We start from the raw sequence: 15,967 nt of genomic DNA, 5'->3' as shown, positions 1-15,967 counted from the left end.
CTGATAATTACAAACACTAATTACAACTAATTACTGTGTTGTAACAATGAAATTTGTTGGACTTATTCACATGCAGAGGAGACCTATCAAAAGACAGGAGGGGAAAATTAACTCTTTCTGAAAATTATTCTAATTGCATTCAGAAATCGTTTTTGATTATTCCGCGCAATAATAATTGCGATTGGTTTACCGCAGAACCACTGGAGCTGCCAAAGCTTACTGTGATGACAACCCGCGCACCTTTGAACAAAGGCCGGGACAGATACGGTCCAGCCGGACCGGCTGTCGAGAATCGATTGGAATAGCGTAATGCGGCCGCGTACTCTTGAGCGTGACTACCGGCAACCAGGTACCTCGTGCGTCATGCAGTCGTGGGTACGATTGTCTGGCACGACAGGACTTCCTCGTTGGGGCTTTGCTCCTCGGTTCGCTGGTTGTAGTTGGGATAGGATTGGGAATCTCTCTCTGCTTTTTGGTTTTTTGATTTTACTGTCCAACGAATATAGCGATACTGATGCTTTTGCACGTGTTGGGTCCCTACTTTTATACTTTAAGTCGAGTCAAGTACAAGACACTGAAGACGACCACACAGTTGTGGTCGAAATACGTATCTGCAAAGATATCGAAAATAATTTGTGGAATTAAATGGAGAGTACTTAATTCGTCTTAGACAGTTGAATACATTCCACTAAAAGGGCTACAGTTTAATTTTGCCGGTGATGTTACTGATTCGCTGTTGATGACGATATAATTTTGAATCTTGATTGGATGGATTTATTCGAGCTACTATTGGCTCGTTACAACTTCCCTGAAGGGTTGTTTACCTCGGGCCACAAGGGTATCCAATAATTGCTCTCTGGAGGCGTCATTTTCCGAGCAGGACCAAACTACGTGATCGATGTCATCATAACCGGCTCCGCACCTACATAAGTTGCTATCGACAAGGTTTATTCTGTGCAGATGTGCGTTTAGTGAATAGTGATTAGACATAAGTCTCGACATCACGCGAATGAAGCCTCGACTTAAGTCCTCACTTCTGAACCACGCTCGCCCAGAAACTTTTGGAACTACGGAAAATAGCCACCGTCCAAGTTCGTTGTGTGTCCAATTTCTTTGCCAACTTTGAAGAGTACTCTGACGGACTAATGGGAAAAACTTGTTGCTCGAGTATTGTCTATCATAAACTTCACCTTCCTGTGCGCCCACCTTTGCCAGCGAGTCTGCCTTCTCATTGCCGTAGATTGAGCAGTGAGATGGGACCCAAACAAAGGTAATCTTGAATGATCTTTCGACCAAAACACGCATCTGCTCTCTTATGTTTGTAAGAAAGTAAGATGCGTGCTTAACAGGTTTCATCGACCGGAGTGCCTCGATAGAACTAAGACTATCCGAGAAGATGAAATAATGGTCTACGGTCTGATTGGAAATTATCCCCAAAGCGAAGTTAATTGCTGCCAGCTCAGCAACATAAACCGAACACGGTTCCTGAAGTTTTCGGAAGGTGGTTGAAGTTACATTGAAAACACCGAAGCCAGTGGATCCGTTGATGCGAGAACCATCAGTGAAATATCTGTTATTGCAATTGACATGTTCATATTTTTCTGAAAAAATGGAGGGAATAGATATTTGTCGAAGATGATCTGATATACCTTGAATAGCGTGTTTCATGGACAGATCGTATTCAATTGAGGAACTGTCGTTGGTGAAGTGAACTCGAGGTGGATTATAACACCGAAGACAAAGATCTGAAGAAATATAGTTGAGATAGACTCTAAGGAATCTTGAACGACAAGTCAGTTCAAGCATATTATCGAAGTTATCTAGAACAAGTGTGTTACTTGTTCCACATTTGATGAGTATTCTAAGTGAGAGCTCCCAGTAACGGTGCTTTAAAGGAGTGGCTCCAGCAAGCACCTCCAGGCTCATGTTATGCGTTGAATGCATACAGCCAAGGGCAATACGCAAACAACGATACTGAATTCGTTCCAATTTGATCAGGTAGCAATCAGCTGCTGAGCAGACATCATGCACGCGTACAAAAAAGGATGAGATTGAGCAACGACTGCTACGCGCACATAAAATTTAGCGCACGCGAGTCTCACGAAGCTTGTGTACCTCACATTAAGGTCACTCCTGACCTGACAGAATCCAAGTTTAAGGTCACTGTTAAGGTCACTCCTGACGGAATCCAAGTTTCAAAGTGCTCACGTTTTGGGGGGCACACCACTCGATACGGAGGCGGTGCACAACTGTCATTTTTGTTGATTTAGCTTTGCTGCGTCGCAGCATGCGTGAAAAAATAAAAATGACAGTTGTGTGTTGCTTCCGTATCGAGTGGTGTGCCCCCGAAAACGCGAGCACTTTGAAACTTGGATTCCGTCAGGAGTGACCTTAACATTGGTGAGTCGCATTGAGACATCTCAATGTGATCAGCTCATGCGCTGTTTGCCATGGCAAACCTTTGCAAACAACAGCGGAGGTGCGTAAAACAGCTTGGGCGGGAAATTTTCATTCAATAATATCGTCGCCTAAGTAACGCCAACTATGCTTTCCTAGCGCATGAGATGAGTCTCATGAGACGTACTTTGAGACACGCTCACTCAGTTATTTTATGCACGCGCTAGCTTCTCTCGTCGCACAGAATCGGTGCTACGTGAGCTTTTGTAGCTCATGGCACACTGTCTCATCCATGTATACACGAGAATTAAGAGACTCTGCTGCTGAGAGGAAGCAGAAGGAGCCATACTCTAAAACAGAGAGAATAGTCGTTCTATAGAGTTTGATGAGGTCTTCCGGGTGAGCACCCCACCATGTTCCGGAGATAGAACGTCAAAAATGGATCCTTTTCCGGCATTTTTGTATCAAATACTCAAAATGGAGTTTTCAGGTACATTTAGAATCAAACATGACGCCAAGAAGATAAAGATTGGTTGATGTTATCATTCAACAGTTTTAGTTTCAGTTGAGCTGGGTACCGCTTCCTAGTAAACACAACCAACTGAGTTTTTTGCGGTGAAAACTCGATCCCTAAATGTCTGGCCCAAACAGTCAGATTATCCAGGGTACTTTGCAATGGTCCTTGCAAGACATCTACACATGGACCTCTTAAAGAGACCACGGCATCATCTGCAAGTTGTCTGAGCGTGCATTGTCCTTCCAAACAATTGTCAATATCTTTAACATAGAAATTATAAAGCAAGGGACTTAAACACAAACCTTGGGGAAGGCCCATGTAGCTATTTTTGGAAGTTGTCAGAGTGCCGAGTGTGAAGTTCATTTGTTTTTCTGACAACAAATTGTACAAGAAATTATTCAAAATAACGGGTAATCCACTACTGTGCAGATTGCCTGACAGTACTTCTATGGAAACTGAATCAAAAGCGCCCTTGATGTCCAAGAATACTGAAGCCAATTGCTCCTTGTGCGCAAAGGCCAGTTGTATATCTGAAGAAAGCAACGCTAGACAATCGTTTGTTCCTTTCCTTTTTCTAAATCCAAACTGAGTATTTGAAAGCAATGCATTTTCTTCGACCCAATGATCGACTCTTGAAAGGTTCATCTTCTCCAATAATTTTCTCATGCATGATAGCATGGCAATTGGTCGATATGAATTATGATTAGACGCTGGTTTCCCAGGCTTTTGAATAGCTATTACTATACCTGTCGCCATTCGGGTGGCACAATGTTGTACTCCATGAAACAGTTGTACAGGTAAAGTAATCGTCTTTTTGCGATATCTGGGAGGTTTTTAAGAAGATTGGATTTTATGTTATCGCATCCCGGAGCAGAGTTATTCGATGAAAGAAGATACATAGAAAGTTCCAGCATTGAGAATGGTCCACCCAAAGAACCGGGATCAGTGACTGATTCTCGAAATAGCGGTTCTGCTGGTACGGAATCTGGACAGACCTTTTTTGCGAAGTTGATGTTATCGATCATTTAGTAATTTGGGTTCGATCATTTAGTAGTTCGTCAATAGCTCATTCCAGAAGCTGAATTTCAATATTTATTGTATGGTGGACTTCTAGTGCGAAGGTTTTTCTACAACTCTGCCAAATGGTTCGTTGTTCGAATTCCACTAGTAACGGAGTTAAAGCTTTAGTTTCTGTAACTTAGATTAAATGATAACAAAATTACAATCATTTAGTTAAAGCTACTGCAACTAGCGCTAGAACTCCGTTATTAGTTGAATTCTAACAGCAAACCATTAAGCAAAGCTGTAGATAAACCCGAGGATAAACCTTCGCACTAGAAGTCAGCCATACATACATTTTGAAATTCAGCTTCTGGAATGAGTTATTGACAAACTACTAAATGATCTAACGCAAATTACTAAATGATCGATAACATCCTTGATTGGAGTATTCTTCACTCTCATTGGTGGAAATGCGGTTCCGCATGTTGCGGGCCATTTTCCAAAGTGTTGTCATTGAGGTTACTCGCGATAGTCCCTCGACAAAACGTCGCCAGTAGCTACGTTTTTTAGCCTTGAGAAGATTTTTGAGCTTTCTTTCAAGCCTCAAATACTCTTCGAAAAGCTCAGACCTTCCGTATTTACGGAAAGCCTTGATTTCTCAGAATACAACTTAGTACATTCATCATCCCATCCAGGAGTGGCTGGTTTTCTTATGACAGATGTACTTGGAACGCGTCGTTTCTGAGCTTCTAGTGCGCTTTTTTGAATCAACTCATTAAGGAATCGATATTCTGTTGAGAATAACAATCCCTGCTATCTGTACATCCACATCGACGTAACGCCTCGTTACCTTTTTGACAATCTGTCATTCTACTACTACTACTCTGTATATCTTTGCTGAATAAAACAAGTGTTAAAACGTATTTTTTTTTGATCGCTAGTGTTCAATTAATTATTATCGCGTTTCTACTCGAGTCTCCGAAATTCCTCTGGCTGTATCACATCCAAAGGTGGAAGAGTATCAGTTGAGTCAATACCAATTTTTACCGCTGATGCAAATTTTTGCCAGTCAATGTTTTTCGTGAGGTCGAAAGGAACATTAACTGGTTCAGATTGATAAGAAAATTATTTTGAGCTTTTTAGTGGAATGTTTTCACCTGTCGTAAGACGAGTTTATACAATCCCATTGAATTCCACCACTTAATTGTATCTTGACAGATACGTATTTCGACCTCAACAGTAAGGCCGTCTTCAGTGTCTCGTACTTGACTCGACTTAAGTGGAGTCAAGTACGAGACACTGAAGACGGCCTTACTGTTGAGGTCGAAATACGTATCTGTCAAGATACAATTAAGTGGTGGAATTCAATGGGATTGTATAAACTCGTCTTATGACAGGTGGTTCAGATTGTTGATAGCCATTTTTAATTGTGGTGACTTTCTTGTTCGAAGAATCAACCCTAAATACCGTCCACTAATTTATCAGAAACCCTCACCGTGATTAATAAGGTAGTGATACTTGTAGGATTTTTATAGGATAACACACAACTGTTTCTGAGCTCTGTCTGAAATCGAGTGAGCTATTAACGTATATTTTTTCCTTTATAGAGATCGCCAAGCACATATACATCCGTATTGGAACTTCCGATCGGAATGAATTATAATATATTCATGAGTTCACAGTATAGCTACATTTACTTTCTAAAGTGAAATTCCGCTAATGCGGATACAACAGCTCTTCCTTCTATAATTGAGTTCGAAATGAACTTTGTTAATTTTACTAATGTTTTCAACAAGCTCATATTTAAAAATTCAGAATTCAGAATTACTGATATGGTACAATTCGTTTGATATCTACATATAGTCTAACTCAGATATTGTAGATTACATAATTCATCGCTACCATTTATCATACACATAATCACTGTTTCTATTCATCATTTTAACTCGCTTCGACCTACGTAGATCGTCATTTACAGGCTCCTTTATCCGTGTATCTCGCTTACGCTTCCTTCTCATTCGAACGGCCTTCTCAGGGAGTTCCCTGCCTCCATCCCCGGATCGCGACTCGTTACCATCCTGATTGATTCGAATGGGAATATCAGGGATTAGCCTGCCCCCATCGCTCGAGTGTAATTCGTCCTGTCCTCTATCAACCCGAACAAGTACCACCGGAAGTCCATTATTGTCCAGGCGCGATTCACCCCTGGGTGACTTTCCAACTTCCTTCATCGAAATGGAGATCTTGGGCCGAAGCGAATATGATGAGCTTTTACTGACTCTTAGCTGGTTGCGATGAGCCATGACCGGGACGTTTCCAATGGTAATCTGAAAAGTATTCAACGAATATTTTTTTAAAAACGTCGCCTTTATCCATCGTTTAGGTATGTTAGGGTAGTGGTTTTTATACCACACCTCATCTCCCTCAGTGAGTTCGTCTAAGGCGTCAGTTGACCTGTATTTAGTCACATTATACCTTGACTTATCTTCATCAATCTCAGGAGGTGCTCCAAGAAACTCTTTATAGCTTTTTTTGGGGTTAATAAGATCGATTAGGGTTTTCGGGGTGTACGAAAATATTTTTTCCGATGGGAACTTCCCCTCTTGTGATGCAGTATTGCGGTAATTGAATAAAAATAAACTTATTTGGTCCTCCAACCTTAACTCCATCATCTCAGGGTCTAATAAAAACTTTTTAAGCACTTCTTTTACTGTTTTCACCAATCTTTCCGCTTGGCCATTGCTAGACGGATGATATGGTGGACTTTTCAAAACAATAATCCCTTGTTTTTCTAAGAAATGTTTAAAATGATGCGAATTAAATGGAGGACCTCCATCTGACACCAAAACATCGGGCAGACTAAACCTGGAGAACATTTCCACCAATTTTAATAGCACCTGATTGCATTCTGTTCCTTTTTTCATCCATTCTACCTCGAGCCATTTTGAATAACTGTCCACGATCAGAAGAAAAGTTTGATGGTTGAAATAGAAAAAGTCTATATGGATACGGCTGAACGGTCTCGTAGTAGGAATCCATTTGGATTCTACCTTTGGTTTCGGTAATATTGCCAAGGAGCTACATATATCACAACCAGCTACAAACCGTTCAATATCCGAATTTATCCCAAACCAGTATACGTATCGCCTTGCCTGCTGTTTCATCTTGACTATCCCTGAATGGTTGCCGTGCAATAGAGTTAAAATTTATATATGCATATTTTGCGGGATTACTACTCTTTCTTTGTATAATAAACACCCTTGTGTTACTTCTAGCTCATGTTGATTTGAACAAACATCTATAAACCGCTTATTTATTCGTTTAGGCCAACCATTCGCCAAAAAGCCGATGATCGATTGAAGAAATTCGTCACTCAATGTTTTACGCGCTATGGTCGTGAAGTTTAATGGAAATTCATCGCTAAAATTTATGCTACTTACGCAACCCATATCATATTCTTTTGGTACTTCATATTTTAATGGAAACCGGGAACAAAAATCGGCATTACCCATTTTGGCCGATGGTCTGTATTGGATATCAAAGTCGTAAATAGATAGCTCCAGGACAAACCGCTGAATTCTTGTAACAAAAATCGAGTTTTTGCCCGCTTTCCCAAAGATACCCACCAATGGTTTGTGATCTGTATACACTAAGAATTTTTTACCATATAGGTATTTGTGAAATTTCTTCACCGTACATACCAATGCCAAAGCTTCCAGATGTAGTATAGGGTAGGCTTTCTGGGCATCGTTTAGAGAAAATGAGGTAAACGAAATTGGCTTTTCGGCCCCATCAATCATATGCGCAATCACCCCTCCTAATCCATACCCTGAAGCATCCGATACCACCATTATATCTTTATTAGGATCATAAAATTCCTACAAGTCAGCCTTCAAAAGCGCCTTTTTACTATTTTCAAATGCATCGTTACAGTTTTTATCCCAGATGAATTTAACACCCTTTCTTAAAAGGTTATATAAATAATATAAATTTGATGATAAATGCGGAATAAATTTATTATAATAGTTCACCAAGCCTAAGAAAGATTTTAGTTCTGTAACATTCTCTGGTATTTTTGCCTTTTGTATTGTTTCAATTTTGTCTAAACATGGCCTTAAATCACCTTCACCGATAACATGACCCAAAAAATTTAACTCTTCCACAAAAAATTTACATTTTTCCCAGTTTACTTTAATGTTTGCTTCCTCCAGGCGCTTCAATACCAAATCGAGTTTTTTATGACATTCCTCCAAGTCTTTACCGGCAATCAATACGTCATCCAAGTAGACATAGACATACTCAATATCCTTCAGAACTTGTTCCATAACTTGTTGGAAAATGGATGCGCTAGATGAGGCCCCTTGGGGTAATCTATGGTACACATACAGTCCTTTGATTGTATTAATAACCATGAACTTCTTAGACTTTTTAGACAATTCCAGTTGAGTATATGCTCCCTCCAAATCCAGGGCACAAAAGATTTTCCTACCGGCCAAGCCCGCGAACACATCCTGCGCTGTAGGCAGTGGGTACGTATTTGGTATAATTTGCTTGTTGATCGACACCTTGCAGTCGATCACCAGTCTAATATCATTATTTTTCTTCATCACTACCACCACCGGGGAAGCCCATTCACTTGTTTTCACCGGGGTAATTACTTTTTGTTCTTCTAATTTTACTAAATAAGATGAAACCTTGTCTCGCAATCTATAGGGTACATCATAAGCCCTTCTGAAAATTGGTGAATCCTGTTATAAAACTAAATCTGCTTCATAGCCAATAATGGGTGAAGAAAAATCGTTTTTTTTTAACATTACCATACTTATGCTTAATATCACAAATTAGTTTGGCTTTTTGATGCTCCGTCACTTTATTTATCACAGATAATTTTGAAAAATATTCCCTCCAAGTTTGGAAAAAAATCCAACCAAGTGCGACCAAGCAGAGGAATAAAATTGTTGTCGCAACGCAATACTAATAACTTGAGGTTAGCTTCCCTTCCTTGGTAATTAGCACTTACTAAAACTTCACCCTCGATTTTCAGTTTAGCACCATTTACTACAATTAATTGTTTCGTGCACTTTTGCAAAGGTTTGTCAAACTGATTCAAATACTGTTCTCTGTTTATTACCGATACTGCAGACCCACAATCTACTTCCATTGTAACTAAATGCCCTTCGATGGCTAAATCAATCAAGCATGGCTCACTTATTCTGTTTATTGACGTCACTAACATGCACGAAAATTCACCTGACTCGTTGTTGTCGTCTTCATCGTCGCTTCCTAGATCGTTGGTCGTCATTCGGTTCATTAGCTCATTCAAATTTGTGTCGGTGCTGGGTCCTGGTTGTGGAGATTGCACCAGGTTGACTGCATTGCGTCTGAGGTTTATGTATCTAAAACATTTTCGCTTGATATGCCCCTTGGCACCACAGAAATCACAAGTGTAACCAGAATAATCAGGACGCCTTCTTTTCCAATCTGCTGACCTGAAGCCTTCGCCTAAATTTCTATCATTTGCCCCCTTTTTCGTTAGAAAATCCATTATTATGTGGCCTAACCCCCAGCCTATGTTTTACGGGTCCTCTGACAGAGGCAATCTGACCATTAATCTGGTTTGCAACAGCATAAGTGTTTAATAGTTTATTGAAGGATTGCCCTATAGTACCCGAAACACCCAAAGTTCTGGCATTTGCCCCAGCCATTTCCCATGTTGTAATGATTTTTTCTGCCGCTGGCACAGTCAAGTTTTCCTCGTTTAATAGTCGCTGCTGTAAGGCAGCTTCCCTTATGCCAGCCACTATTCGGTCCCTGATTGCCAGCTCTTTAAAGTTTCCGAAGGAACAAAACTCCGCTTGCAGCTTAACCGATAAAACAAAATCCTCTACCGATTCATCCGGTTGCTGCACTCGGTTATTAAATTTAAATCTTTGTATTAAATCTGATTCAGTTTTGTCAAGTCTGGATTTGAGTCTGGCAATCATGTCTGCATATGGCACTTCATTGATATTAGTGTTCGGATACAAAAGTTTCACTTCTTTATACACTACAGGTCCCCCAAAGTGATAAAATGCGGTCTACGCAGATTATCCTGGATATCGTTTGCTTCGAAAAGAATTCCAATCTCTCTATCCATTCGGTAAATGAAATGCCTCTGCGATATGGCTCGATAGTAGTAGCCATTGCCATTTGGGCCATTTTTTTTGTTGGAACAATGGGGGTGAAAGGTTCAATAGAAGCAAACGTGAGACTCACCGATACTGCTGTTCAAACTGCACCTAGCTGGCGCTTGACCTTTGCCAACTGTAACGAATCCGTTCTGCAATTTCGCACCCCGAATATGCCGTCGTCGTCGAAGTTGTCTCGTCCAATTTGTGCCGCACCTATTGTATGGCTCGCTGACAGAGTGTATAGGTACTAAACTGGGTAGGCACCCAGTTAATGTGGTGATAATTGGCACTGCGATGATAACCTTTCAAATAGAAAAGAATTACTTTTAGCGAATCACGTGTACTTAACCAATAAAGGAGCAATTAAAAATGTCTTCAGCCACTGGTCGTATTACAATAGACTATTCATACAGCACCGGTAGATCACTTTATAATGTATTCTCGACCTCAACAAAGAGTAATTTGGCGTCCTAATATGGCTCCTTGGTGGATTAAAAATCACGCGTTTTATTGATTACAATTTCGTCGACTGATTGCTACTTTTCTGGCTTTTACCACACTGTAGCCTGTATTGTGCTTTTCGGTTGAAACGGTTGAAACTTCGTTGAAAAATCTGCACGTGTTAATCACCACTTTGTCTAAACCCAAGTATCTAAAGCACGCGGTATGATTAACGTATTTGTCTCGTCGCCACTTTCTTGTTCGAAGAATCAACCCTAAATACCGTCCACTAATTTATCAGAAACCCTCACCGTGATTAATAAGGTAGTGATACTTGTAGGATTTTATAGGATAACACACAACTGTATCTGAGCTCTGTCTGAAATCGAGTGAGCTATTAACGTATATTTTTTCCTTTATAGAAATCGCCAAGCACATATACATCCGTATTGGAACTTCCGATCGGAATGAATTATAATATATTCATGAGTTCACAGTATAGCTACATTTACTTTCTAAAGTGAAATTCCGCTAATGCGGATACAACAGTGACTATCGGTCACTACCATGGGATCTTGAATTACCTTCCACGTGCAATCTAACGATAGTGAATTTGAACATAAAGACAGATCAATACGGCTTTGTTGACCATTTGGTCCTATTCGAGTTACTTCACCAGTGTTCAAAATATTCAAATTGAAATCGTCACACAAATCGTAGAAAATAGGCGCTCTATAATCGTATATTAACAATATTACCACTGGGGATGATAAAAGCACATAAAAGGGAGACTGCGCTCCAAAGATGTCGACGATTAAGAGACGCATTTGGAGGAATGTACACTGAAGCTATGCAAAGATCTTTATTCTTCACATTTACTTGGCATGCGAGGATTTCTAAGCTGAGAACAGTTGGAATGGGAATTCTGTAGAAGTAGGCTGACCAGATCGTTTCGGTGAAAAAACGGGACAAACACGCTTGCAAAACGGGACATGTCAAAAAACCTTGTGATTAAATTCAAGAGCTGTGGAAATTTAAAAATGTATGGGCTTAATTTTCATTTTCCTTGTAAGTAATTAGAAATATTTTAGAGCCATAACTTTCTATTGTATGAAGTTAGTTGTGGAGAAATACTAAACTATAAATATTTCACTCTTCAATGGGAAGCAGACAAAAACATGAAGGAATAGAAAATTACGCATCTTCCAATATAAAAAATTGGGGAATTTTGAAATTTTGTTTTAATCTACTCTAAGACAAGCATTCAGGTATTGTTATTGACCAATATCAAAAACTTTTCCAATTCCAATTCCAACATTTGAAAATAACAAACAATAGTCAAAACACCAATCTATTCAATTCCTTTTTGATCGAAATTGATTTTCGATGACGCTAAAAGTAGCCTCACACTTCGGGAATCTTGTCAATTGATTTTGTTCCCATATGATCCCAAAAAAAGCGGGACTCAAGCAATTTCGTCGCTGAAAGGAAAAAAAATCCAGACAATTTATAGCCTGGTTTATAGCTCGGATTCTCGGAGATTTCCGCCGGATTGTACATATTTTAAATCTAGCCAGTCGAATTTCTAATTTTTCATAACGGAATCTTATACATGGGAGCGAAATTTGCAGACAACTTCCTGATGTGTGAACTAGCGTTACAGTACGTGCGGACCTTAGATCTAGCCTTAAAGTCGACCAAATTTTCCCTTGGCTTAAAACTGCCTTAAACTCGATTTTGTTCAGTTGATTTATTATAAATTATTTTCTTCAAGCCGTCGTTTTTTACAGTGGATGATTTCGAAATAATTCGAATTATTCAGAAGGACTTCGAATGATTCGAGAAGAATCAAATGATTGAACAACAGTACCTACTTCGGAAGATTAAATACAGAATAATGTAAAATAAACTTAATCTGAAAATTTGAATGTCTGTACCTGCGCTTCATTTTATTGACGTTGAGGCGTGACCTGATTTAAATGAAATACTTGTTTACTAAGATACTAAGTTGTTGGTTAAATTTTAATGCCTCCGGAATAATCAGAAAAAAATATTGATTGTGTTAAAAATCTACCGGAAAAGCACCTGTTGGCATTAACTGTTGAAAAGTCGATCTATGGAAAATACAAAACGGCATAGATAGCATTTTTTCAAAAGCAACATTAATAACATAACATCTAACACTTTTTTTATGGGTTTCGTCCACTTTCTTTGTTGAGAGATGAGCCAGCCGAGGGCTATAAATCTCTCTAATAGGGACGAAAAAAAAACTAAGCGGGCTTGGTAGTCATATGGCTACTGCTTCTGCCTCATACGCAGGAGGTCGTGGGTTCAATCCCAGGTCCGTTCCATTCTCCTACTTTGTATCTTTCTCTATATTTATCATGTTCTAGCAATCGCTAGAACTGGAAATAGACTTCCATACCGTTTCCATTACTATTCCTATACCTTCAACTTGAGTATTCTAAAGCTGTGAACCATTCCACCGCTTCGTTTAACTTCTAGTTAAAATTTGACATTTCGATGGTTATTTCGCCGTGGTTAAAAATAACCCTGCTCCGGAGCATGGTTAGATTTGACAGTTCGATAGTTAAACTTTGTTCGCGAGAGAATTGGCGCCAAATCCATTTTGCTTCAAATAACCATCAATCTGTCAAAACACAAATGGGTCGGCTTCAGAGTAAAATTTTAAACACGATGAGAAAATAACCATCAAAATGACAAATTTTAACTAAAAGTTAAGCGAATCGGTGGAATGGTTCACAGCCTAACAGTAATCTGCTAGAATTGGAAATGAACTTATAGAGCTCGTTTCCTACATCCAATTAGAAATTCCATCTGTTTCCTTCTCCTATCTATCACATTGGCAGCTCGTTAACCAAGACGGACCTCTGCCTCTCGAACCTAACCCAGAAATTCCAAAAAATTTCGCATGAACTCGTGGCAAGTGCAGAGATATATTCGGCTTGCAGTGGGCGAGTGATTGCATCATCATTTCCTCCCCCTTCCCTACATTGACTTGAATTCTAACGTGGCAGGTGCCAGTATGACCTAACAAATGAGATCACCAGTACTTGTATATTGAAGATGTGTGCTAGTCCTAAGCAAATACCTGTTGGTTCCCTGTGCAAGAACAGCTGATCTGGTCATAATGGAGTAGCAACTACGAGCAGTCAATCAAGCTCAAGCTAATAGGGACGAAAAAAAAACTTTCTGTGTATGATCAACGTAGAATCAATGAAAAAATGGGACAAATTGAGGATTTTTCAGATTACGACGGGACATAACAAAAAGGTCTAAAAAACGGGACTGTACCGTTAAATACGGTACGTATGGTCAGTAGAGTGATTCAAATTTTGACTTTTTTGTCCCCCGATGTTTAAACGATTGCATTTGCCATTTTAATAATCCTCCTAAATTTTTAGCAATTTTGGATGTAATTTGACTGAGCACACGTCATTTGAAGTTTGTATGGAAATTACTGTGAAAACTGGCCCTTATGATCTTCCGAGAGGTGGCCCATGAACTATTTAAATATAATCAACACATTGCCTACACAGAATACTTCTCAAGCTGAAAGGCAGTTGTTGTTGTGAAGCGATTTCTCGTTTGGAAGCAAAGTTATGAAGAAAACAAAAATTCTCATTATTGATATTGATGTTATTCTTTTTCGTGTTAAATTGATTTTCCCACGTTTCAGTATTTCCTTAATAACTTTTCTTGCGAGCATCAAATCGTTTCGCAATAAAGACGGCCTGTTTCCTTGTAAAATTTCTTATGTTGCCGATGTACTCATATTGTTATTGTTGTTAGAGCTAAAAGGGAAGCGTTGGGGAACGGTATCCCATGAAAGTTACTGTTTTCATAGCAATTTTCATACAAACTTCAATCTGCGCGTGCTCACTCAATTTACATCCAAATTAGCTAAAAATTTAGGTGGGTTAATAAAATAGCATATGCAATCGTTTAAGCACCGGGGGGCAAAAAAGTCAAAATTTGAATCACTCTAATGGTCAGCCTATGTAGAAGGAGTAGAATTTTTTGATCCCCAAAAGAACGCCACCATAATGATCATCCCGATCTTGGCGAATAATGTTAAAATCGTGGAAGTTGATTTCATCTTCAGAAGAAAGCCATGTTTCACAGAGTGCAAATATATCGCAATCGGACAAATGACAGTTCCACTGCAGCACAGTGATTGTATCTTCGGTATTGGCCGTATTATCCATCGAAAGATACAATTTCTGCAAGAAGGGGCCATGAAACAGTCAATTGCTTCAGATAACTTTCAACTGTTGGAATAAAGAGGTCAATGATTGGCCTCAATGGATTCGGAATATTTAACAAGTTCAAAAAACGGTCCACTAGGTCCTTAAAAGAGATCAATCCTCGCTTGGACGGAATACTTTTTCTAGAAGTGCGAATTTGTTTTTTTTTCTTTCATTGATTCTCCTAGCCGGATGTTTCTTCGAAACATCGGATTTAGGCAATGGCGGGAATGTCTTACTGCAACTAGGATCAAAAAAAGCCTCGAAAAAAGCAGTAGGGACAGAATGCCTCGGGATTTTAAATAAACCCCCATTACCTTCAGATTTTGGCAAGCTTTTATGGATGACTTTTGTTCTCTTACGGCGCGATCCCGGGGAAGACGGTTGCTTCCTCTTTTCGGGCACGTGTACCTCCGCAGAATCATTCATATCGGCTGCGTCAGAGTCCAATTCGTCAATTGATATGGAATCATAATAATCACTTACAGTCGATGCAGTGGCTGTGGCGGATGTGTCTTGCGACTTAACCATTTCCGCATACGACTGCTTGGAGCGCTGTACCAACGAGCGCTTCACTTTTTGGGTGCGCTTTTTGTACACCGGGCATTCTTGCAAACCATGCGGAGGATTCAAACCACAATAAGCACATTTTGTTACTTGTTTCTGGCAGGACTCCTCCCGATGCCTTTCTGAACATTTGCCACAACGTGGTTTGTTGTCACAAAACTCGGCAGTGTGACTAAGTTGTTTGCAGTTGGTACAGTTAAATACCCTTGGCACAAAAAGACGCACCGGAAACAACATATTTTCTATATCGACATATTTTGGAAGCATCGAACCGGCGAATGTCACCCGAAGCGAGCCTGACTTGGAATAAACCTTTTTGCCATCTACCGTGGCTGCTGAATGCAATTCCTTGCAGTCCAGAATATCCACGGTAGATTGCGGGGAATTATGTGATGTGTGTACATATAAATAAATACCATAAATACAGACATGTCTGTATGTCTACTGGCATCCCTAAGCAGAATCGATATTTTTTCCACAAACGCCCATTTCTGAACTAGATAAGTCACGGTTGTCAAACTTTTTCAGATGTGTGTGAGCCCGATGTGATTTGCTACAGGTGTGGGACAAACCCTATAAAGTAGTATTTGTTCAAGAGAGAAACT

The 15,967-nt window shown here is 39.7% G+C and overlaps 1 protein-coding gene across 4 annotated transcripts; it reads right to left on the bottom strand.

The window, feature by feature from the left end:
• Positions 1-5,455: 5,455 nt before the first annotated feature.
• On the bottom strand, positions 5,456-10,917 carry LOC134216627 (uncharacterized). Of its 4 annotated transcripts, none has more exons than XR_009980747.1 (3): positions 10,839-10,917; positions 10,172-10,388; positions 5,459-6,243 (listed from the first exon to the last, which is right to left on the bottom strand). XR_009980747.1 is itself a non-coding variant. In XM_062695486.1 (2 exons), the coding sequence occupies exons 1-2, from the start codon at positions 9,075-9,077 to the stop codon at positions 5,815-5,817; spliced, it is 570 nt and encodes a 189-aa protein (XP_062551470.1). In that variant the 5' UTR covers positions 9,078-9,085; the 3' UTR covers positions 5,456-5,814. The 4 variants fall into 4 exon arrangements, 1 of the variants encoding a protein (XP_062551470.1); XR_009980749.1 differs by lacking the exon at positions 10,839-10,917 and adding an exon at positions 10,503-10,632; XR_009980748.1 differs by lacking the exon at positions 10,839-10,917 and adding an exon at positions 10,482-10,604.
• Positions 10,918-15,967: the final 5,050 nt, after the last annotated feature.

Source organism: Armigeres subalbatus, chromosome 2 (assembly GCF_024139115.2).
Source record: "Armigeres subalbatus isolate Guangzhou_Male chromosome 2, GZ_Asu_2, whole genome shotgun sequence".
Taxonomy (NCBI): Eukaryota; Metazoa; Arthropoda; class Insecta; order Diptera; family Culicidae; genus Armigeres; species Armigeres subalbatus.
The sequence above is the reverse complement of the archived record's forward strand: the minus strand, read 5'-3'. Positions and strand labels throughout refer to the sequence as shown.